Consider the following 24150-nt stretch of genomic DNA (forward strand, 5'->3'; position numbering starts at 1 on the left):
CTTCGGTGAAGGTTTGAATGTGGAAATGGCTCGGCTCTCAATGGCTTCCAATGCGAGGTTAGCGCAGACCACGGAAATAGATGCGCCCATGGCTGTGCCGAAGCGCTGTCTGTAGAAGCTCCCGTTGAAAACAGAATACGTATTGTCGAGACAGAATGGCAAATAGACGTGGTGTGCCAGTTGTGTTTTGAGCTCCACGAAAGCTTGCAGAACACTGCGCGCGCACTGCGATCGAAGGTACGAATGCCATTGCAATAAAAAAACACACAATATCATTTCTGAAGTACAGGACCGGTGGGACGTATTAGATACCACTGACCTGTCGGAATTCATGTCTGGGTGAAACCACGCGACGCGTCAAATGACAACGCAGCTGAACACGTGCGACCGCAAAAAAAAAAAAAAGAAAGTAGGAAGCGCGCTTTTTACGCAACATTCCCAGCAAACCAAAAACCTCTCAGAGACGTCTAGCTAGACGTCTCTGAGAGGTTTTTGGTTTGCTGGGTTGTGCAGAATGCAATGCGTGCCACCGAGCGGCAGAGCATTCTGCATGGCAAAAATGCTTGCACTGCGGAAAGTGTGAACCACGGTATCAGGATTAGAGATGTGAAGGCCTGAAAAAAACACTGCAATTTTGGGAAAAAACCCGGTTTTTTTCGTTTTTTTTAGACGAGGAAAAATGGAAAAAAACATCGAAAATTTCACAATGCAATTTCAAGGTTTTATAATTGCTTGCTTTTAGTTTAGGCTTTTGATTTTGCTTTGAAAACCATTACAGTGTGCATAGTTGAACGATTGGAGAGCAGTAGTCATCGCCGGTGCCAGGTAGGGCTTTTAAAACGTTCGTGCTGCGAGAACGTGGGTTGAAGGCCAGGTCATATATAAGATCCAGGCTTGACTTAAAAACACACTAATACTTGAACTCACGGCTCAAGTAAAACAAAATGGCTGCAAATTCTACAGCGCGGCATACACGGCATAAATAACATAGGCTGCTGTGCGCGTAAGCGGTTTTAGCCAAATACAAGCCTAGCCTCTCGATTTCCAACGTACCAGAGTAGAGGACATCCGCAGGAATTTGATCCAGAACAAGGGTCTGGGACTCAGCGATGCACGTGACCCCATCTACCTGGTGGCAAGGCCTTTGCATCAACCAGCCGCAAACTCGTCTGGCTTGCCGACTACTGCAGATACCACAATCAACCGCCAGCTGCGAACGAAACTGGTCACGTTTCGGAAACGTGCCAACAAGGATTCGCAACAGGCTTTCAGGGGAACGCGTTCGAAAGCTTGTGTATGTGCAGTTGAACCTAGCTGTGGACACAACTTCAGGCCATGGTGCTGCGCGTAGCGCCGCATCCAGCGACAGTGCCTCTGAGTCCGATATGGAAAGACTTATAGATCAGTTTTCATGTTCCCTTTCTCGGTGCAGTAGAACAAGAAGTTCCACAAATATGATATTTATATCTCCATATTCGCCTGAAGTGCAAATCATTATTTAACTTCTCGGTGCAATAGAACAAGAAGTTCGTTTCACATTATGACATCTATAACTGCATATTCGACTGAATTTCGGAGAATTATTATTGATCGTCGTGCTGTTGAAAATAAATCTGTTTTTGATACATTCTGCAAAATTTCCAATTTTTCATGAAAAAAAACCGAAAAAAATGGTTTTTTCACGCCATTCAAAATTTCTTGAAATTTTGCATCTCTAATCAGGATATGAAGATTCTGAACAGGAGCAGATATACTAAGTTGCAGGAGGTTTTGAAGCCTTTCACATAAGGAAGAGGGGAAAAGATAGAGTTAGTCATACACCCTGTGACCATTTTTTTAGACCGAGATGTCGTATCTAGAACGGCTTGCTCCATTGTGTATTGTCTTGCTTTGTGTCCATGCCTTGGTTTTCCTTATGTTTGCGGGCTTCTAAGCGAATAAAGTTAGATAAAGTTATTGCTTCACGTGCGTCGCTCTTTTGTAGTGTTCGATGTTGCTGCCGATATTGTTCCCTGTCTCAGGTACTAAGAAAAATCCTGTCCAAATTGAAGTTCTTCCGTGTATCACAGTCTCCCAGATAAAGAGGATTTTTGGCGTCGTCAGCGCCGTTACTCGAACCGTTTTATTTTCCATAACCGAGGCAAGCGTTAAACACACTTGTCCACAACTCTGGTCGTGGTGAGTATTTGCAAGGCCTTTATATTTCTAAAAGGTCGATGCGTTCAAGAGAAGCAAATGCTGGGATTGGCGGAACTGCGCTATTAGACACCTTTAGCATACCGTGCACCATGTTACCGTTGCCGGTACCGGAGTACCATGAGCCGGCTCACCGCCTGTGAGCACGCTCTGATTGGTCCCGATGCTGCTGACGCGCGAGCAGCTGCCGGTTGCCTGGCGCCATCTAGTGGCGTCCAGGCGATTTGCGCATGCGCATTCGATGCGCGTGGGCTCCCGGTACTCCGGTACAGGTAACGGTAACACGGTATGCTAAAGGTGTCTACTCCTGCGGCGCGTGGTCACTCGGCGCTCAGGTCTCCACGAGGCTCATGCGTGCCGAGTTGCCCACGCGCTGGCCCTCAACAAGGTCTTATACTTTGCACCCTATGTTTCCTTCAATCAGGCTCAACTTAACGCTCTTGAGACTGCCCTTGTGGGCCTCTACAAGGCAGCTCTCAACCTCCCTATCACTACCTCTACTGCAAAGATCTTTGCAACAGGCCTCTTTCATCCTCTCCGTTCTCTGCTCTCTCTCCATCATGACTCGCAGATTGCCCGGCTTTCCCTTACCCGTCAGGGTCAGTGGTTACTGACTCAAGCGGGTATCTCGCCCCTTCCCTGCGCCCCGATTACCTCTCCTATTCCCACCCCGGCTCCCAATCTTCGCATCCTCCCCCTTCCGTCCAACATGTCCCCCGTTCTCCACGCCGGCCGTCGTCATGCGGCCGCACAGCACCATTCCCCTCTCTTTGATACCCAGGGTGTAGCTTACACGGATGCCTCCTTCGTGGCTCCTCGAGGTTCTTGCGGCTACGCCCTGTACCACCCCCACCTCCCCGCTCCTGAAACTCACACCAGCGGGCCGTTTCTACGCCCTCCAGATGCATTGTCCCTCGAGGTCCTCGCCATTGCGCATGCACTCCAGTCATTTGCCCTCCTTCCCTCTCTTCAAGAGTACACAGTCTATTCAGACTCACAAGCCGCTATACACCACATACAGAAACGCACCCTAACCCCTTCTCTTCAACAGGAGGTCGAACGAGCGGTCTCCGCATTGCAGCCTTCCATCGTTTTCCTCCGCTGGGTCCCTGGGCATTCAGGGATTGACGGCAATGAGCTGGCTCATCAGCTCGCCCGTGACACACTTTTCCGGGCACCGTTGATCCCCTGGCCCAAGCCCTCGGAGGACGGTGGGAGACTCACCCTTCGCCGCACCATAAAAGAGGTCTACCTCGAGCTCCGCCTCGACAAACGCCTTTACCCTCCCCCTCATCCATCACTCACAGTGCCCGAGGCTCGCCTTCTTCGGCACGTTCAAATGAATGCAATCATCACCCCGTCTCGCCTCTTTCTCTATCGCTATCGATCGGACCCTTCCTGTCCCAACTGCCCCTGTATCTATGCGGACCTTGCCCATTGCCTCTTCTATTGCCCGGCTGCTCAGCAGTCGGGTTCCTACCCCCCACCTTCTTTATCCATCACCACCTGGCTCGACTGGCTTGGCGCTGAAGGGGAGGAAGAACAGCGACTTCTGGTCGCCCAGGCGGTCGACATGCTCGGCCTGTAAATTTTGGCCGAATAAACGTCTTCTACTACTACTACTTAGCGCGACCAGCACGATAATTCCTTTCTTTTGACACCCAAAAAATTTCGGTCAAAACCAAAAAAATAATTTGCGACCCAAAACAGTTATTTGACCTCCAAAACTGCACAACTGAACCTGATACAGACGATAAGAATAACATTAATGGAGACTGCTCTGAATCCTGCCTCTGCCTCACCACATCCCATTCTCAATTTTCGCCACAAGATGCGCCCTGTTCATATATGGACACATCTCGGATTCACATCTTTGTCCCTTTAACGGGTCCAACCTGGGCTACACAGTCTCCCCGATAACGCGGAATCTTATAGGGTTAGCACCAGCCAACACTCTACCCGCTTTATCTTCCATGGTTGAGGCATGCGTTAAACACACTTGCCCACAACTCTGGCGGTAGTGGGTGTTTGCAAGACGTTTATATTTGTAAAAGGTCGCTGTGTTTAATATACAAAATTTCTATCGCATTTTCTTCTTTGAGTTTTTTCCCGTTTCCCCTTTCGTCCAGAATTGTCGAGCATGAGATTTATCCGAGAAATTAGGGAAACTGTAATTGTAGCAGTATTTTCGGCTAAAGATCAAGATGACGGCTGAAATAAGGTGCACATCCGGCTTCGAATGCCGAAAAGTAAGGCAGAGAACGGCGGAAAGGATGCCTATGCGGAAAGCGTTTAGTCACGTTATTTGGTTTTTGGTTTGGTTTATTGGGGTTTAACGTCCCGAAGCAGCTCAGGCTATGAGGGACGCCGTAGTGGAGGGCTCCGGAAATTTCGACCACCTGGGGTTCTTTAACGTGCACTGACATCGCACAGCACACGGGCCTCTAGAATTTCGCCTTCATCGAAATTCGGCTGCCGCGGCCGGGATCGAACCCCCGTCTTTCATGAAAGGAAATGGCGCAGTATCTGTCTCACATATATCGGCGGACACCTGAACCGCGCCGTAAGGGAAGGGAGGAAGGTGGGAGCGAAAGAAGAAAGAGAGAAAGAGGTGCCGTAGTGGAGGTCTCAGGAATAATTTCGACCACCTGGTGCTCTTTAACGGGCACTGACATCGCACAGCACACGGGCGCCTCTTGCGTTCCGCCTCCATCGAAACGCGGCCGCTGCACGTTCGCCTTTTTGTTTTTGGTACAAGTGACGGTCAGACGCCACTCTGCAGAGGACTCGTGACCAATTTTTCCAGGGAGCCACTATAGAGATTCCCAGAAAAGGACGATAGAAAAGGACGGTAGCATTAATCCACCTTTTCGGAAGGCCGCTCCCCGCATGCCCGCCTCTTCCCCTCCAGTTCCACTGGTTGAAAACAAATCCTCCCCCTGCTACTGTGGATGCGGATTTCATGTTAGTGACAGGCGCAAGCGACAGATGGCGGCAACAGTCAAGCACACACACACACATCATCATCATCAACACCTGCCACTTCGCAGGCGCTGCTGGCTCCTGGTTGAACTAGAGCGCGTCTGCATCTCCCACCAGCGTTTGCTTTCAACCAGTAACAGACGAATTTTAGCCGCCCCCAGGGGACGCCACAGTTGATGAAAAAAAGGTGTATTAACCACAGCGTGCCGTCCCTTCACCGATAGCGCGTTCACACTGTCGTTGCTAGATAAATTTCCACACTTAAAAGGCAACTGGAGCCCTTTTTTTGAGCATTTCGCGATATTCAATGATTCAAATCTATATAGGCTGTAGGTAAAACATGCCAAGTGTTTTTGCACTAGCATTTAAAATAGTGACGTAATCGATGATTGAATTTTGCGCTTCTCCTCAACGCAGCGGAGGAGTGCAAGAAAATTCAGCGTGACGTCATGGAAGTTATGATTTCAAATTACCACTGTAGTCAGCCACGCCCTGCCCTGACTTGTTAGGCGCTGCCAAACAACTCTCGGCAGGGTTTGCCTTCGGTGGCGTTGGTTTTTTCCTTCAAAGCAGGCGTTTGTGCGTTGGAAATGCACCGGTACCTTCGATGACGTCATCATGCGCCCCCCACGTGGCATTGTGCGGTGCGGAGAAGCTTGAAGGGCGTCCGGATTTTAATCGGCGATTACTCCACTATTTCAAGTGGCAGTCCAAAAAGACTTCGCATGCTTTAGCTGGAAGTTTCACAGATTCGACCCTCTTAAGCCCGTTGCTTTCTAAAACCTATGCAGTTTCCCCTTAATAAACGAAATCGGCGACATTGAGGACGCATTCCCACTTTCCGAGACGAGCGTGAGTGAAGCCATCGGAAGTTGGACGGCTTGTCCCGGAAGTCGGGTGTCTGCTGTGTATTTCAATGCAAAAAGTCGCGTCCTTCGCCCTTTCGTTCTCAGTTTATTTGCGTTGTTCTCGTGTAATGTCTACTGTTACACGAAAGGAACAAGCAAGCTGAACGCGAGAAATGTGAGCATTGTGTGCAGAACCCTGCAATTTCTGAGAAACCGAAGAAAACAGGTATGCAGGTCTCACCCTGTTGCGGCAATGGAGTATGTGCATAAACATTATGTTCTTGTCTGGTTCTTGTCTTCCGAGCATGAAGGAGAAGTAGAATGACGATGAGGCTAAGTCATCTCAAAACCGAATTTTCGTGTAGCAAAGAGAAGGCGAACGATGGTGCGGAAATCCTTGCTGCCGAAGAGCCACTCGTTCTACAGCTGCTGCAGTTTCAGTTTAGGGTTTGTGGCGGACGATCATCGATGGCAGGTGATGTTTATCGCTTCATGGTGTCATTTACCTTCCAGACATGCTTTTAACCTAACTCCAAAGCACAGCCACGTTTCAGCTGCATAGCGCGAGAGAAACGAGTGACAAGAAAGACGTACGAATGCTGCAGCGCGCGTGAGAAACGCTGTGAGAAGTCAACTGCGCTAAGCATCACGAATAAAATCCCATTCAGGCTTAACTTGCTAAAGTACCAAACAGTACATGAAACGCTCCGTCGAAAAAGCAGTACCGTACCTTTTGGGGGCGCTAGTGTGAACCAACCGAACACCGCCGACACTTCGTCAGGTAGTAGCCTAGCCCTCGCTCCGGTTCGGCGTAAACATAATTCGGTAAGATGGTCGCTGCAAAGTCGGCTGCCTGGTGAAGGTTTCGACCTATTCTTAAATTTATCCCCCGATGACACCATAATTTGGGCTTGAGCGCGGGAACAAGCATCACAGTAAAGAGCAGAGTTGGCGACGCAAGGGCAACAGGACGACACAGAGCTGAGCATACGAGGCTCCATACTTGCTGTGTGTAGCGGCGTCCTGTCGTCTGCTAGTGTCGTCCCATTGCGATGCAATGAACACTTATTTTTGAAACGTGTTTCCCGAAGATTTTGCTGGTCTCCTCGCTCAGTTTAAGGTGCAACAGGTAGGAATTGTTATAGAAAAAAAAAAAACAAGAACGGCGAAAAGACGAAATGCTAAGTGAAAGACCGAAACTGGAACTAAAAATTCTGGGCCAAGGTCGTTTACTTCTTATGGCTTCACTTTCGAGCGCCAGATGCAAGTAAATAAATCACAAAATATGTTTTTGTACAGTTATTTTTTACCAACAATTTAATATTGAGCTCGAAAGGAGGCTGTTATAAGCTCTTTGTGCTACTGGCATGGCCGTGGTTTCGTCAATTTCAACCGCACCACAATTTTCTCGTCCGGCAACCGCGACGAAACAATGGCGGCGTCCATGTAATTTTAGCACGCGTGATGGCTGGCGAAGTGCAATCTGACAATGTTAAGCGTAAAAAGCGTCAAAAAGAAGCCTTACCGATTCACAAGGTGTTTGAAGAAGCGAGCAACAAGTTACGTAATGATGCGTGGAAACCAACGATTGACGAGGAGGCTTCGGAGACCATCAAGTTCAACCAGATGCTCGTAAAGCCAAACAAGAAGTGGTATGAGCAGGTAAGCGTGGCTGTCATGCTCGTAAATTTTTTTCTCAAGTGTCGTTACGTGCCTGTTTTCGATGGAAATGATCAGTAGGCACAGCGTTGGCGTTTCCCCATTGATAGGATGCAGAATTCGCACCTCTGCTGTCAGGACAGCTTCGATTATACCTCATCTTTGCCACTTGCGAATGTCTCAGTGGTGGAGTACGATACTGGGTATGTCGAATTTCTTCAGACAGCGTTGATCGCGTAACCTTGCATGATTTTCACGATGCCTGTGGCTGTTTGATTCTACATGTGATGACCGTACATGTTTTTATGTTGAATTTCAAGAACATGCGTTGAGAATTTTTGAATGCTGCTGCCCTGAATGTATCCTGTCGATACCTGTCGTTCTTGGAATCACTGCTGTGTTCTTAACCCGTACAGGAATGAAAACTATGCGAAAAAATCGCGAGGTTGTGCGTTGTCGAGAGCTAACACATCAACGCTTTTGCCCAAACTAAAACGGGCAGTCCGCTGGAATATGACTCCTCACACAAGCCCTATATTTTGCGTCTTTCCATCTCAACTCGATTTAACTTCCTTGTGTTTTTACGAAACACGAGAAAGAAGCTCTCTTCGTTGCTTTCAGTGTTGAGACTTACGTTGGTGACGTGAACCCTCCGATTCTGTGTTTAACGCAGCTGCCGGAAGACGACTATGCACCGGTCCTGGACAACCCGTCTGACCTGGTAACGGCTAAGCGAAAGCTGGCGGAAAATCTCTTTGAGCACGACAAGGCCCTATACAAAAAGCGTGAGCTACTTTCTATTCTTTTCCTTTTTCAACCTCTCTTTTATTCTTTCGCAGTGCAGGCAGGGCATAGTCATCAGCCTTTCATGAGATAAAATCCTTGATCAGTCAATTTTTGCAACAACTTGTACAGTAGCTTGAGAACAGCATGGGACAAGAAAGTGAACATGAAGGCATGACACACTAGCTTGCAACTCTTTTCTGAAAGAAAGCTTCTTTCATTTTTTTTTTATGCGGACTTCTGAGCACTTTGTGTCAGCGCTATGTGCGTGTGCATTTTCTTGTCCTGTGCTATCCTGTACGTTGTGCAAAACCAAATGCTTACAAGCAAAAAAGCTCAAAGCACTCGAAATACAGTGCAAGACGATGGAAAGCCTAGCAAGTAGGCTTGAGTTGATGGGCAACGGACAAAGTACAGGTTGACTTATCACCAGTGCTTTTGCAGAGACAGAGTCGCGGTCACGAGCTTCGGATATGCGCTGGGTGAAGACGGTGCTGGCGAAAGGCGTGCTCGCAGACAAGGTGGCAGCTCACACGTTGCTCATTCAGGAGAGCCCCGTGCACAATCTGGCAAGCCTGGATGCTCTGGTCGCCATGGTTACGCCCAAGGGAAAGAAGGAGTGCCTTCTTGCCATGGGTAAGTGACCATCAACCTTGTCGGTCGTACATGGTGCACAGTTTATGCTTAATGGGCATTGTATAGTATTTCTAACCATTTCAGTGTCATAGTTCATGGAAAACTAACTAGAAGTTTTAGACAGGGACATTATTTCATCAGTCTGCATCCACTGGAGTTCTCGTAGTGCATACATATGTTGTATTGCATCTTTTTTAACCTGGTATGTTTATGTAGCGCAGATTATGCTTTTCTCCTTTTAAAAGAAAGCAGATTATTAGCTTCATACAGCAAGTTTTGACTGTGCAAAAGTAGAGGAAATTGGTAGAGACAGCAAGAGAGCAGCATTGATCAGGCAATGAATGCAAGTTGGTATTCGAGCATTAATGAAGAGGATGAAATCGACTCTGACAGGACTTGTGATGCGTAGGGCAAATAACCAGTGGTCTTTCAGATAGGTATAGCAGATACCAAAGGAAGGGAAATGTAGTATTAGAAATTTTTGTGGGCCGAGGTGGTTGTAGCTGGTGCGAAACACCTAACCTAGGCTGAGCTAAGTCAAGCGAAACTAGCATTTACTATGCTTTATTCAAATGTGTGTTGATATAGTAGAACTATCTCACTCAGGAGATCGCTTTAAGGATCGTTTGTGCAGCAGTGGAATTAGCCTGGCTCATGATGATGTCACTGCATTAAACTAAGTTAAGCTAACGTAACCTCGGCTATGCTTTCTCTAAAAGCAACATGGAGACGTCATACTTTGGAGATTACGGCAAGAAGCCTTTGTGCAACAGTGCAACTAACATGACTGATTGTTATTATTATTATTGTTGCTATTATTATTAATATTTATGCTGATGATGATGATATCACTGCTTAAAGCGCCACTTGTGTTTTTAATGATTCTTTCTGTTGATGCTTGCAGATGCACTGCGAGACCTGTTTTTGTCTGATCTTCTGGTTCCTGACAAGAAGTTGATCCCCTTTTGCCAGGTGTCTGCCTTTTTTCTCAAATGCAGTCTTGTGAGATATAAGTGTCTTAGACTACGTAGCCCTGCCTCTTGTGCCTGAATTGTTACTGTGTTGTACTGTGATGCTTTGCTTCATTTCAGCTTGCAGATTTTGTTTTGTTGGTTTCGTGTGCAGACTGCAATTTAATCCAGAGTAGTCGTGCCAACCATGTTTTTGGGCTAACAAGTTATGTGTTGACTGTTTTCAAGTTAAAAAAAAAAAACACAATTTTCTAGGCATTGTTTATTTAACTGCGAAGCAGCCTAGCCTTCATGGAACTGGAATGAAATATCCAGAATGAACTCTGCCCAAATCATGTAGTCTGTTTTTGTGGTTATCGCTGGCTAACTGTTGCTTTTTGTGGGCAGTTAATTGTTCAGCTTAAGTTAAGAACAACGCAGCGAGCTATGGAAAGGAAAATGATAGGTGTAACGTTAAGAGATCGGAAGAGGACGGAGTGGGTGAGGAAACAAACGCGGGTTAATGACATCCTAGTTGAAATCAAGAGGAAGAAATGGGCTTGGGCAAGGCATGTAATGCGAAGGCAAGATAACCGCTGGTCCGTAAGGGTAATGGAGTGAATTCCAAGAGAAGGCAAACGTAGCAGGGGACGGCAGAAAGTTAGGCGGGCGGATGAGATTAAGAAGTTTGCGGGAATACGGCGGCCGCAACTGGCAAAGGACAGGGTTAACTGGAGAGACATGGGACAGGCATTTGCCCTGCAGTGAGTTCAGTCAGGCTGATGATGATGATGATGAATTGTCATATGCATGAAAAATGGGATTCTTGCTGTGGTGTGTAGCAACTGCTTTAACAGCAAAGTCTTCGGAAAGTGTCATTGAGGGTCCATCTTTTGAGATAGGTTCATAGATATTCATCAACCTTCTCTCCATGCGTTGGTCGACTCCTCCCACCGTATGCGGGGAATTAAAAAAAAGAAAAGGTGGGAGCCGGCCGTTAATCTGATTTAATTAGGGAAATTGGCCACGCTGAGCAATAAATCGAAGTTTCTAAGAATGCTGGGAATGTGTAGATCGAGTTCCTGCGGCAAAAAGACGGGTTCAGATTCCTCTTAAGTGCACCTTTAAAGAACCTAGGGTCGTCGAAATTATCCGGAGCCCTTTACTACGGCATCCCCATAGCCTGAGTCACTTTGAGACGTTAAACCCCGTAAGCCATGAATCTAATTTGTACTGTTTTTGATTGTTCTCAATCAGCTGATTTTTTCTGCTGCGCTGATTCTGTAACCTCCTCCTCGTATTTGCAATGCTCAAGTACACCCAAGTTCAGATTCCAGTGCCCATTAGAGATCATCAGGTGCTCAGTAATGATTTCAGAGAACCATGTGTTGGTGTACATTTCCGTGGCATGTAAATGTTCATTAATCTATGATCGCTCAGTCCTCCCGCTTATCTTCTGCTTTCACGATGATGATGATGATGTCTGGACGCATGCAGCGCCCCCTGGCAGGCCTCAGCGGCAGTGGAGTGGTGGAGTCCCGCACGCTGCTGCTGTGGCACTTTGAGGACCTGCTGAAGCAGCGGTACGCATCATTCCTGCAGTCCCTGGAGACGGCCTCCTTTGACCAAGTGGAGAAGCTCAAGCTGCGGGCTGTCACGTGCATGTTTCACATGCTCACCTACCACCCGGAGAGAGAAGTGGTGAGGACCCCGAACAGTTGACATTCACGTGCCGACAAATGGTGATGACAGCCGGTTGTGCCTAGGACAGAGGTCCTCAATCTCTTTGGCCTTGGGGAATCCTAACGGCTTTCATAAAGAGCTGAAAAACCTTACATCTTGGCATCTGTCTCTTCCTGCCTAACATGCATGCTAAGAACAAGCACATCAATGTGCGGGCCCTCAAAAAATGTCCACATATGTTTATTAATGATGACTGGCTGCATATTGGAAAAGTCTGTAGTAAGCAGTTGCAGTATGATTAGTCCCAAAATTAAATGGGTAGAAGGGATGTCAAGGGTTGAGGTGCGCAGAGCTTGAGTTGTTCAGGGAACCCAATGGGAACCCAAGGGTTCGGTAGAACCCGCTTTGAGAACCCCTGGAGTACACATCCAAAGTGTGTTGTGTTGAATACTTGAGGAAGCACTGTAGCATGCAGGGCTGATATTAGGAAGAAACCTAGTCTGTCATTCTAATCTTGATCAGTGAAAGCAATTGGGGCATTCAGTCATGACACAACAAAGTGTCATCGAGCCAGCCATCAAGGGAGTGGCACTCGCATTGCTACTGTGATGCATCTGACATAGCAGCTAGGTTGTTTGTGCTTGAAAATGTTTATTGGAAGCCTTGTGGCAATAATTAATTCCCCAATAGAAACAAATGCTTGAGAGAGTTGGGGAGTCAGCCACCAGATGCCACTAATGTGCTACTGGTTTTGGGCAGCTTGATCTGTTGATGAGTTCAACTTGGGAACTGTGCTTGCTTCCTCTCCTGAGCGTCGCACTCTGCAGGTTCTGCTAAGTGGGAAGTATAGTGCCTTGTTTAAGGGCGAACGCGAACTGGGAAAAACAGAGCCAATGTTACTGATGGTGCATTTTCATTTTAAAAATTGACGCATTTAAAAAATCTTCACAAGTGGCATCACGAGCAAATTTACATTTGATTTTTTATGAGTCCGGGAGACTTGTGAACCCTCTTTGGTCTCGATGCCATCATACAGTATGTGCGAGACTTGTTTTGCAGGGTTTTCAGTTGTTATTCGAACTTAATGCATCATGAACGCCTCCGGCTTACGTTTCAAAACTCTTTGTACAAGCCATATTCTGAAGCCAGGTATGCCAAATGAGTGCAGAAAACTACTTTTAAGATAAATGACTTTGTTTTTTTAAATGAGCATCAGTGTGACTCCGGGGATTATGTGTTTTCATTTGCTTGTTTTGCATGCGTCAGCATTTTAAAAGGTGTAAAATAACCTGGATTGTTTACATAACTTTTTGCGATAGAAATGACTCAACAGAGCAGTAACTGAGACTTTGAGACTCTAAAAGCAATGTACGGTCACAGTATGAATGTACAACCACCTTACAGAAATCCCATAATTAATCATTGGCGAGGGTGGAATTTTTTTCGTGCTTTCTAGGCATGCTCCTCACACAAATCTGAAAGTTTGAAAATTTTCTTCCCATTGGTTAACAATTTGTGATTTTAAGTGGATATGCTAGCCATTATTGTTGTCGTGTAATTCTCTGCTCTTCATTTCCTCTCTTCCTTAAAAAGCTGCTGTTGGAACGCCTGATCAACAAGCTGGGCGACCGTACAAATGCGGTCGCCTCGCGCGTCTCCCACCATCTCACCCAGCTGACTAACCACCATCCGCTCATGAAGCCCAAGATGCTCACCGAGGTGGAGCGGTTCGTCTACCGACCGAACGTGGCCCCGAAGGCCCAGTACTACGCCCTCTGCTTCCTCAGCCAGGTGTGTGTAAAAAAAATTACTGGAGGTGCTTAAAGGGACAGTGAGGAGAGCTCTATTAATATTTTTTTTAAAGCAAAATCCGATAGTTCGGCATTTAATGGCTTTGTTGCCACTCGGCTGGCAGCGAGAGATGCATTTATTTCTAAGAAATTTGGATTCGAAGTTGAAAAAGTTTTTCCCGCCGCTCTGTTTCAAACTTGGGACTCTCTTATGACGAAACAGGACTAAGTGACGTGAAACATGACGTGCACATGACGTAACGCAGACTCCGTGATTTCTGGTAGCCAGCAGTGCGGCCTAGCAGCAGCCGAAAAGAAAGCTACCGCCGGCCGCACGTTGAATGCATCTATCGGCTATTGGGGCTGTCGCTACCGTCGCTTCGTTTACGTTTGCACCGGCGTTTTGCCAGCGTTACGATGGATCCCGTTCTCGAAGTCGTCGACGAAGCTCTCGCAAATAGACACCTTTAGCATACTGTGTACCTTGTTACCGTTAGCGGAATACCGGAAGCCCGCCTACCGTCGGTGAGCAGGCGCTGATTGGTCCCAATGCTGCATGCGCGCGCGTAGCTGCCGGGTACGTGGCGCCATCTGGCGACGTCAAGGAGATTTGCGCATGCATTGGCTGCGCCTCAGTCCTCGTGTCCCAGTGTTTCTAGAGCCATTGGTTCTAGCAGCACTATTTTGTCCTATGACGTCATCACGCTTGTAGTACTTGCGAGTTTGGCCTGTGGCGGCGATACCTGTATTTTGGTTCTTGCTCTTTTCTACGTTACAAGAGCTTTGTTGTCAGTATGAGTGACGTTTTTGTCGATACAAGCCAACTTCAATTTCTCCTCAGTGTCCCTTAAGGAACCTACGTGCAAGTAATGCAAAAGTATTTCAGTTCTGTTCTAATTCTATTCTAATTCCATCCCAATTCTATTTTGATTGTATTCCAATTCTGTTTCAATTCAATTCTAATTCTTTGTAGTTGGTGCAGTTCTGAGTACTAGTACTGACTATTACTGATTAACATTTCGCATTTACTCACCTTTGATGACTTCACACTTTTTTTACCAATCGCAAGTTTTGTAATGCCGCCACTTTTTGGGATGCCAGGGTTTCATGTCGATAAGCCATCTAATGTTTTCACGTTAAAATTCTGTCTCATTGGTTGAGGGTAAATTTAAGCACAAAATGCTCGGTAGCTGCTAGCCTGGCACGATCTGTTGTTATGAAGCCAAACATTGTAAAGGGAGGTTCAGTGCCATCCAGTGCTGTGCAAAGTCAATTTATAGTTGCAACAATTGACATGAGATGGCAGCAGATGTTCTTTTTTTGTGCACTTTTGTTCTGGTTCATTTACGTTTGTGTGATTGTGATCCTTTTGTGTTGTTGCATTTCTCTCCACTACCTTTTCTTGCTGTCCATGTTGTCCTTATTTTGTCCTGCCTCTCATCTTTTCCATCCTTTTTATTTCTGCTGGCTACAAACCAGATGTCTGAGAACCGGCCGAAATTGGTGTGGCTTCCAGGCATATTTTATCATTTAATTTGCTATTTTTTAGCTAACAAATCACTACCATGACCACCATTTTGCCTTTTCCATGTACTTTGTTGTCCACAGCGAAAGTGGAACAAGAGAAAAAAAAGAGGCTAGGATAGTTTCAGTTTAGTTTGCGCTAGTTGTGGTACAGATAGCATCATTTCGTGCTGCAACAAGGTCGTTAAAGTTTTTCTTCAGCAAGGAAGCTCCAAGTCCTCGCTACCTCATCAACACCTTCACGTACCTCTTCTCCTGTTTTTTTTTTTTTGTCTTCACAGCTTCTGCTTTCAGATGACGAGGTGTCACTGGCTCGGTCCCTGGTGTCGTTCTACTTCACCTTTTTCAAGAAGTGTGTCCAGCGTTCCAAGGTGGCGGATGCACGTACTATGAAGGTTCTTCTGACGGGCGTGAACCGCGCGTTTCCCTACGCCCGCACTGCGGACGCCGAGGGCCTGCCCGAGGACCAAGTGAACCTCATGTTCCGTCTCGTTCACCTCACGGACTTCAACATTGCCGTGCAGGCTCTCACCTTGCTATTCCAGGTCTGATATGTTCACTTGTGTTTGCTTAAAGGGGCCCCAAAGTGTTCCTGCTTAGTGCTCACTGTACTGTTTCTCATTGCTGGTGACACACATTGCTCAGTACTGGTGTTCATTGTACTGGCAGTCTGTGCTGGTACCTGACATTGTACTGGTGCCCATACAGCACTAGTTCCCCAGTTGGTTGTGTGTGCTGGTAGCTCTCATTTGGTTTAAGTTATGTAGTTAGTTCATAAAGTGTTCTGAAAGTGGTGCAAAAGATACCACAGACAAAGAAGGCACATGAAAGCAACGGGATTGGTGCATCACAGCTGATGCCCATAGTCGTGGTACCTGACCTCCTGGTCACAATAGATTTCTACATGTAATTGTGGTGTACCACAGTTCTCTAAATTCTAAACTGATGAATTTATGCGAGCACTCTTCACAGGTCCATTAGCTCTGTTTGTCTTTATGCTTGTTGAGCGGCTTCGTTAACACAGCTGCCTTCATTATTGCTGCTCTTACTGGTGTTCTGTGCCATTACTGCACACTGCAGTCTTCTCAGCAAGCAACCGCTTTGCGCATTCATCATCACTTATCCTTGTCTTTTTTTTTTTTTTATCACACCTTAACGTGTGTGTATGTCTTGGACTTAAGGGGGCTGCGAAACACTGCCTGGGGGAATACCGGCTATACTTCAGGTGGGTTCTTTATGTCACACAGATGCTGACTTAAAAAGAATTACAGGAATCGATGCACAGGAACGGGAGTTATTCAGCGAAGAAATTTCAAAATACAAGCAAACAAAACGCTGCCCTCAACTCGATTTTGGCGGGGCTTCCCACTCCTATTTCGCTCTCCCAATGACGGCACCTGGCGCAACCAATCAAAACAGCCAGCCAGAGCACGTTGCGGAAGTTTGCACTCCATGGTTGCCTGCTCTCTGTAACTCGTTCTTGCTGAGACTGGCAGCGTTGTTTCCATGCCAGAGCGCCCCTGGTGGTGTATTTTTATTTTACTTGCTTTGCAGGGCATTTATCTAAGACAAGCAAGTTGTTTTTGTTGATCTAATATAAAACGCAGACAGGTGACAAAATGTGTCTCTATTTATTCACACAATTTGCAGTATATTTACTGTTCGTCCGGTCATCAAGCTTGCGCCAGGTGATGTCATATCCGCTGCTAAAAACCCGCCACTGTGTGGCGACACCATCAGAGCCATGAAGTTGTTTTGGGGAGGACATTAAAATATAAAAAAAACGGAATGTACGCGGTATTACCGACGCTAATAGCACCATTATAACTCACTGTATGCAATCAACAGGCAAAACAGTTAACTAAGATTGTCTTTCTGGGCCCCTTTAATTTCTGTTGTTGTTGTGCCTCTCCCTCGTTGGCTTTGGCTTGGCTGGGGCTAGATCCTGGATGCCAAGAGCTCGTTGTCGGACCGCTTCTATGGAGCGCTGTACCGGAAGGCACTGGACCCGGCGCTGGAGCACTCCACCCACCAGACCATGTTCCTCAACCTCCTGTACAAGTCGCTCAAGCGAGACACGGAGAACAACCGGGTCAAGGCGTTCCTGAAGCGGCTTCTGCAGGTATGCTGGCTGCACAGTTTGTCAGGCGTCATTAAGGAGACTGACAACAAAGTAACAGAAAAGGAAAACTCACCCAGCACTGGCATTATGATTAAAGTGACCAGACGTCCCGATTCAGGCGGGACATGTCCCTCTTGGGCCTGTGGGCCTGGTCCTGCTGTCCCGCCAGCATGCTTGTGGGACGGCGTTATGTCCCGCCTTCGCTACACTGGCTACACGCGCTCTGCCTAGCTCCACAAACCAGCCTAAATAATGGCAAAAACAAGCCATTTCCAGGCGGCTCGCGGAAAAGCGCTCGCAATGGCCAGTCGCGTCTTTTCTCGTCCTTTTCTCGAACTATAGCTAGATCTAGCCACAAAAACTTTTAGTGTTGGCTAGCTAGTGAGCCGAAGTTAAATCAGGGTACAAAAATTGTTTGCCTATGCTATAGTTATGCGTTTGTCCACGCTCTTCCCTCCGCGTGCTTGCGTTTGTTTGTTTTAATGCTTCTTTGTCGCACCAATGATAATGCCTGAATGGAAGTGCGCCGCCGCGGTGGCTCAGCGGTTATGGTGCTCGGCTGCTGACCCGAAAGACGCGGGTTCGATCCCGGCCGCGGCGGCTGGAATTTCTTTGGAGGAGAAATCCTAGAGGCCCGTGTACTGTGCGATGTCAGTGCACGTTAAAGAACCCCAGGTGGTCGAAATTTCCGGAGCCCTTCACTACGGCGTCTCTCATAGCCTCAGTCGCTTTGGGACGTTAAACCCCATAAACCAAACCAAACCAAACCAATGGAAGTGCAAGTTCAACGGAGAACTGGGTAGAGTTCCTATTCCTGAAGATAGTGAAGTCGGAGTACGATGTCCGCTGCGAGAAATGTGGAAGAGACTTTTCCATCGCCCGCATTGGACGTCTTGAAATTTTAAAACACATAGGCACCGTGAAGCACAAGCGGTATATGTCAGCTGCTGCGTCTTCCATTGTACTGAAGAAGCTTTTCAGGCAAGAACATGCCCCCCCCCCCCCCCCCCCTTGATGTCCCGCTTTGGGGCCAGAAGAATATGGTCACTTTAATTATGATGGCTAAATCTGTCCATTTCAAGGGCCTTACAGACAGAAAAGAATAGATCGATTGATGTAGAAAGTTTGCAGGTATAGGGTGGCTGCAACTGGCACAGGACAGGGTTAATTGGAAAGACATGGGAGAGGCCTTGGCCCTGCAGTGGGCGTAGTCAGGCTGATGATGATGATTCAGAGCAACATAAAAGGGATAACTCTGTCCAATTGTATGGATTTTTCTCGTTGTGTTAATGTTTGCTTTGCTGCAAAAGGTGCATTTATAGCTTAGCAAATATGACTTTAAAGTGGAAGTTTAATTTTCTCACTACTTTATTCAAGCTTGTGATGTCCAGACCAAATGGTACCTTGTGGTCGCTATCTAAGGGAATGGTAGTGTGGCCTAGTCTCAGAGATTCGCTCAGTAAAAACGTCTTGACATCACTGCGGTCTGCTTGTGAATATGGCCGGTGGTCGCAACACCTGTATCTCATTTTTTGACCTTTCCCATCTTGTAAATGCTCCGTTTTCTGTGAAACTAATCTTTCTGTGGTTAGAAAGTAGTACTTTGTCAGGGCAGGCCAACTTCAATTTGTCCTCGATCTCCCTTATATGTTTCCACTGTAATGGCCATAGGGCATAAGAAAACTAGATCATTGGTTTAAAGAGATCAGGTGATGCACAGTGGTAGTTAAAAGTGCTATGCTACAAAACATTAAATGTGCTAGTGTGAGAAAAAACATCTGCGTGCGGTGCAGTGTCTTCTTGCACTGCATATGTTTGGAGTGCCTGTAATCGCCAAACCGAAAGTTGATCTTTCTTACCAATCCATTCTTCCCTCCTTTGAAGCTTTTCTTTTTAATCGAGGCACCCCACTACTGCTTTGTGGATTGCAGGCCTGCCTGTACCGGTCTCCACACCTGGCCTGTGGCATCCTCTTCCTCGTGTCCGAAGTGCTGAAGCTGAGACCAACGCTTCTTGAAACTCGGACGTTTGACGATGCAGCTGCTGCCGACGATGCCCCGAAGCTCGAGCAGGAGCAGCTTGTTTCGCAGGACGACGATGACAGCGATGGCGAGCACTACGATGATGCTCCCGATGACAGTGTGAGCGGTGCAGTGCGTTTCGTGGTTCCGCATGCCAGCACTAAGTGCCTGGTTTTGTTGCAAAAAAGAATAACCAGATAAACTTCCCATAAACCTTTCTTTAAGAGGGGACGAGGGTCTTAAAACTCACCTTTTTATTTGTGGCTAGAATCTGATGAAATTTTGCTCACAGATGTGTTTTTCTCTTGTGATTCCAAAAATGTAATCATAACTGAGCTGGTTGTCTTAGATCAAAAGTTATCTTGAATTATAGAGTGTAAGTGGGTAATTTCTTACGCAGCTTCAATGAACTTTCTCATTGCATTTTGTTGCTTTTAATTAAATGAATTAATAGCCAGCAAATTCCCATACCCGATGACATTCTTACGTTTTTTGTTTAGGCCACGTATAAATAACAATTTACAATTAGCTTAATGAGTTGCAGTGTCAAATACTGCGACCTTTAACTCTTGACACAGTATATCAGGATGACATGCCTTTAGAGAAAAACGAAGAATGTCATCGGGTATAAGAACTCTCTGGCTATCAATTCATGTAATTAAAAGCAACAAAATGCAATGAGAAAGTTCACTAAACCTGCGTAAGAAATGACCTATTACATTCTAGACTTTTCAAGATTTAAGACCACCACCTCAATTATAATTACATATTGGGAATCACAAGAGAAAAATGCATCTGTGTGCAAAATTTCATGAGATTCTAGCCATAAACAAACAAGTTAGTTTTAAGACCCTCGTCCCCCCTTAATGAGGTGCAGACAGCCTTGAACAGTTTAAAAATATGCTCCTATGGTTGCAACTCGCATAGGACAGGGTAATTAGAGGGATGTGGGGTAGGCCTTTGTCCTTCAGTAGATGTAGTTAGGCTGATATTGATTACAATAAGAAAAGACAACCACATGTTGCCAGTGGGATTTGAACCTATGTCACACAGAGTGCCATCATCTTCAATCTAAAATGATTGCATTAGTAGTTTCCAACCTTGATCAACACCACCACCTGGGGTTCTTTAGCATGCACTGACATCGCACAGTACACAGACCTCTAGGAGTTCGCCTCCATCGAAATTCGACCGCCGCGAACAAATCGAACCCTCGTCTTTGAGGTCAGCATCCAAGTGCCATAACCGCTGAGCCACTGCGGCAGCTCCATTACATCTGTCATAGTCCTTGTGCAGCTTTGGGTCATTAAACCCCACACACCGTGCTAGGGCGTTTCAGTTATTTCACTGTTAAGGGGGGACGCTACCTTTGAAAACCGAAAAATCGCGAAAAAGTCAATTTTTGGAAAAGTATATATTCCATTTGTATATGTTATAAACTACCTTTTCTGTAATTATCAATGCCTAATTCGCCTTAAAAATATTGAAAATTAGAAATATAACAAGCCACGGCGGCCCCTGAGCCGCGAGCAAGCGCCGAAAATGCCCAACTTCGCGCACGCGCCATTCCTCACACGCTGAACCGAGCGCCGCCATTTTGGTCTTGTTTTGTTCGTGAATTCTTGCGCTTTTCTTTGCTGCCGGCGGCGGCGACGGCGGCAGCGTGCTCGAGGCGTGGCTAGCTTTTGATTGGGGGCCTCGCGGCTGCTTTCGAGTTTCCCGCGTCCGAAATCCGAGGCTACGATTGGAACAAGCGCGCGCTCCTCGAGAACGCGGGGGAACGGGCGGCTGCTATTGGCTGCTGCGCGCGCTGACGCGATGGTCTCCGCTGGCTGCTCCCTGCGCGTCGTCTGCTCCGGCTGCTCGCTCTCCTTTGTGCGGTGTGTTCGCCTTTCGTCATTTTCGCGATCGCCGTCTTTACAGTCTGTCGCCGTGCCCTTTGAACAGTGTCGTGTAGCTTGTTGATCGTTGCGCGGTCGGTCAAGATGCCTACAACGAAATTCAAGACGCGACACGCGTTTGGTGCACGGACGCATTCTATGAGGTCCATCCGCATGGCGAAGCGCGCTGCCGACGACTGCATCGACGCGTCCAGCGTTCTAGATATGTACGGGTCGGTCAGCGGCGGAGAAAGATGCCCTGTGCATGGGCAAGGCTGAGGAACAGAATGAAGTGACAACTCAGAGGCGGCAAAAAAAAAAGAAAGCACAGAGACAGCTCCAGCTATTCAGCGGGATCGTTTTAGACCTGGAAATGTCACAACTTTTGAGGGTCATTTTCTCTGAATTTTTAATTTTTTTCCTTGTATGGCTGCTCACCCCAGCATATCTCAGAAACCACTCAACGGATTTCTGTGTGGTCTTTTTACCCTATACGTAAATAAATTTTGGGGGGCAAGAAAAGCTAATTTATTGAAATATTGTGTTTGGAATTGTTGATAAATAAAATTTGGTTAATTAGTGCATGTCTAAGTAGTAATTAAATTCAGTGATGTGCTAAAATTTTTTACCAAAGAATTTTCGAAGGGCCTTGTTGTTGCCTGAGGTGCCTATTCAGGAATTATCATAAATTAACTTCATAGTGCCAACACATTCTGCATATTCTCCTGGCCTGTCCCAAAGAACCCTTGTAAACCACCTCAATATACTCCTGTAACTTCAGAACCAGAGGGCACAACTCTGTGAAACTTAGTAATTCTTCAGGTGTTTATGCTGTGAGCCTACCCTGAAAATTTCATCAAGATATCTCAAGAAACAAAAAAGTTGGTGTTCTCTCAATCTTCTAAGGCCATTTTCTCAGAATCAATATTTTGCCTGGCGTGGCTGCTAGGGAAAGCCATATCTTGGGAACCACTTATCAGAATTTCATAGGGTTTCTTTTGCACCATACCTGAATAAATTTCTGAGGGCAAGACAAGCCCGTTTTTTTAAGATATTGTCTCTGGAATTTGTAATAAACAATTAAAATTTGGTTAATGACGGTCTAATAAGTAACACTGAATTCAGGGCTCTGCTAAAATTTTTCAGCAAAGAAATTTACAAAAAGGGCCTTGTCTTGCCCTGGGGTACCTATCCAGGAATGACTGTGCTGAATTTCAAAGTGCCAGCACATTTTGCAAATTCTCCAGGCATGTCCCAAGGAACCCATGTAAACTACCCTGATATACTCCTATAACTTGAGAACTAGAGGGCACAGCTCCATGAAATTTGGTAGTTCTTCAAATGTTTGTGCTACAAGCTTACTCTGAAAATTTCATCCAGATATCTCAAGAAATAAAAAAGTTGATGCTCAAGGGTAGCCTCCCCCCTTAAGGGACTGAGGGTTTAAAGTATCAAGACGGCTGCTCTTTCTTGATTTTGTCCAAGTGGTGTTGATCCTTTTAGTCACAATTGCATTGGTGTCATGGGAGCTTCTTAGCTGTGACAAGTTGGACGTGCAGCAGATCATCCTTTGTCTTCTAGGATGAAGAAAAGGGACCTGTTGCTGCAAACCTGCAGCTGTCAGATTCCACATCGAGACAGAGCAACGCTGCCGGTAGGAAGCAGAGCGTGGCCTCTTGGGTCCACACGAAATCGACGGTCATTGACGAATCAGGAGCCGTGACAACGACACAGAGGCGGAGGACTGGGTGCGTTATACTGTTGTTGCCGGGGTCGCTAAACAGTTTCTTAAAAGTGGGTGTGGAACATGTGTGTTGGCATTTGTCTCTGTATGCCAGAAGTTTATCTAATCTTTCTTTGTCTCTGTTCGTCCTATCTTTCTCCCTTTGTTTTATCGAAGTAATTTTATGTCGTTTACGCATAGGTCACACACACATCACACATAGCTTCTTATTAACAAAAAAAAGCCAAACCTGTGTGTGAAGTGTGTGGTGAGGAGCTCACGGTAAATCACATTTTAATTTCTTGTTCGCATCTCGAAGAACTTAGAAAAAAAATTTTTTACTGTATTTTACAATGAACACATTCCATTTCATCCCGCATTGCTTTTAGGCGAGCAGACACTTGTTGAGTTTTCACTTGTTTGTAAGTTTCTAAAGAAAGCCAATGTTTTAAACCTATTATAATGTAACCTCTATAAACTTAACATAACCTCATCTAGCCTTGTGTTTGGCGCATGATAGCCATAGTTGCTTATGCGCCATAAAACCCCATATAACTAAATAACTAACTTTCTCCCTTTGTGTGTGTGTGTGTGTGTGCGTGCAAACGTGTGTATATGTGCGTGTGATTTAATCGGGTGAAAGAATTGCACTGAAGTTACATTTTGTGTTCTGAAACATGAACATTTCGGCAGAGACCCTAGTAGAGAAGTGAATAAAGAGAAAAAAGCATGACACTCCAACCAAGGTCCCATGAGAAGAGAACCAAAGTTTCATGGTTGACTCTACTGCGCAGCTACTTTTTCACTTCTTTTTCACCACACTTCTTCCTCTGCTTGGTGCAGATACGACCCCTTGGCTCGGAACCCACTGTACTGTGGGGCCGAGGGTTGCCCCGCGTGGGAGTTGCGCCACCTCAGTCGCCATCACCACCCGTCGGTGGCGCTTTTCGCGGAGCGGATTCTTCGTGGCCAGGCGGTCGCCTATCCTGGCGACCCCCTGCAGGATTTCACCCTGTCACGCTTTCTCGACAGGTGAGCAAGGAATCTTAGTGTTGGGAGTGGTTTCCGTTGGTCTTTATGGAAGAAGCCAACAGTCATTGAAACCAAGAAATGTGCAGGGGAATACTGTTTTTAAAAATTTATTTAATGGTGGTCTTGATCGAAGAGGGAAATTGGAAGAGTAATCATTTTCTAAGCGGAAAGTAATTGAACAGGAAGTAGGAGAAGTCAACCACAAGCCACCGGCGAGATCTAAACATATGGCCTCCGCATGTGATGTACGGTGCTCTACCAACTGAGCTATGGCAGTGGGTGTCTTGCCATTCCATGTCTGCTTTGCGGAAAGTGCCACTA

The 24150-nt window shown here is 46.4% G+C and overlaps 1 protein-coding gene across 1 annotated transcript in view; it reads left to right on the forward strand.

Annotated features, from left to right (window-relative positions):
• The first annotated feature begins 7447 nt into the window (after window positions 1-7447).
• Window positions 7448-24150, forward strand: part of LOC149330553 (CCAAT/enhancer-binding protein zeta-like) — a 28512-nt gene continuing 11809 nt past the window's right edge. Inside the window, exons 1-11 of the mRNA XM_089561180.1 lie at window positions 7448-7688; window positions 8359-8470; window positions 8913-9104; window positions 10009-10076; window positions 11552-11755; window positions 13331-13528; window positions 15333-15596; window positions 16994-17173; window positions 19105-19314; window positions 22656-22822; window positions 23641-23829. Of these exons, the coding sequence (XP_089417306.1) occupies window positions 7491-7688; window positions 8359-8470; window positions 8913-9104; window positions 10009-10076; window positions 11552-11755; window positions 13331-13528; window positions 15333-15596; window positions 16994-17173; window positions 19105-19314; window positions 22656-22822; window positions 23641-23829 (1982 nt within the window). The 5' untranslated portion in view covers window positions 7448-7490. The remainder of the gene's footprint in view (window positions 7689-8358; window positions 8471-8912; window positions 9105-10008; window positions 10077-11551; window positions 11756-13330; window positions 13529-15332; window positions 15597-16993; window positions 17174-19104; window positions 19315-22655; window positions 22823-23640; window positions 23830-24150) is intronic.

This window comes from Amblyomma mixtum, chromosome 9 (assembly GCF_055824585.1).
Source record: "Amblyomma mixtum isolate Tamu chromosome 9, ASM5582458v1, whole genome shotgun sequence".
Classification (NCBI taxonomy): Eukaryota; Metazoa; Arthropoda; class Arachnida; order Ixodida; family Ixodidae; genus Amblyomma; species Amblyomma mixtum.